Source organism: Plasmopara halstedii (assembly GCF_900000015.1).
Source record: "Plasmopara halstedii genome assembly, contig: Scaffold_2985, whole genome shotgun sequence".
NCBI lineage: Eukaryota > Oomycota > Peronosporomycetes > Peronosporales > Peronosporaceae > Plasmopara > Plasmopara halstedii.
Genome location: NW_020189890.1, coordinates 1 through 761, shown reverse-complemented (window position 1 = coordinate 761; position 761 = coordinate 1). Strand labels below are relative to the sequence as shown.

General features: G+C 45.2%; 1 protein-coding gene across 1 annotated transcript; it reads left to right on the top strand.

The window, feature by feature from the left end:
* Window positions 1-437: 437 nt before the first annotated feature.
* On the top strand, window positions 438-747 carry PHALS_06501 (uncharacterized protein; the record flags this gene model as incomplete). The annotated part of the gene is made up of 2 exons (XM_024719796.1): window positions 438-529; window positions 576-747. 2 exons carry the CDS (start codon window positions 438-440, stop codon window positions 745-747), a joined length of 264 nt encoding a protein of 87 aa, XP_024585059.1.
* Between the last annotated feature and the right edge of the window lie 14 nt (window positions 748-761).

The following is a 761-nucleotide window of genomic DNA, read 5'->3' as shown; positions in this document are numbered from 1 at the left end:
TAAAAGGTAAGGCTTTTTACGTGGTCGTCTCCATAGACGACTGGTCGCGTTACGTCTTATTTTACATGCTGAAGCTCAACAATGAAGTGCTTGCATAGTTCAAGTGTTTACTGGAGGCCCAAATCTACAGGTACATTAGATACGTCCAAGCTGACTACGCGGGGATTATTTCAGCAAGCGGGTGAGCGATATATGCGCTTAACATCGACTTTTCCACCAGACTAGTGCCCCCTACTTGCTACTGCAGAATGCTCTGGTTGAGCAGACTAAATTTGAGAATTGAGATGGAATGAGCAATGCTATATCATCAGCAGCTTCAAAATGATGGGTGGGAAAAGCATTTGTGAACTTTGCCGTCGCGATCAATTGTCTTCCTAGCCCTGCTCGCTACGACACAATACCATACGAATTATTTTGGAATTTGTAGCCGTCACGTTATGTTTGGTTCGCGCGGCTTTGTGAACGTTGATATATCCAAGCGGAAAAAGTTTGGCACTAAAGTCCACACATCGCTGCATTTTCTTGGGATGTGCATACGAATCAAAAGCGTGTTGTGATTTAATTGTGAATCACAGTCGTTGTTGGTCACGCGCACGCCTTGATGAGCAGTCCTTATTTGTGCGCAGTCCAGCTGCGCTTGGTAGCCGACTGGCATCAAATGGTCATGCATTTATATTGGTTGGTGAACCAGCCCGACATCTTGTTGAGGCAGCTGACATCAGTATCGATAAACGCTCGACAAACTGATAGAAACCGTGTTT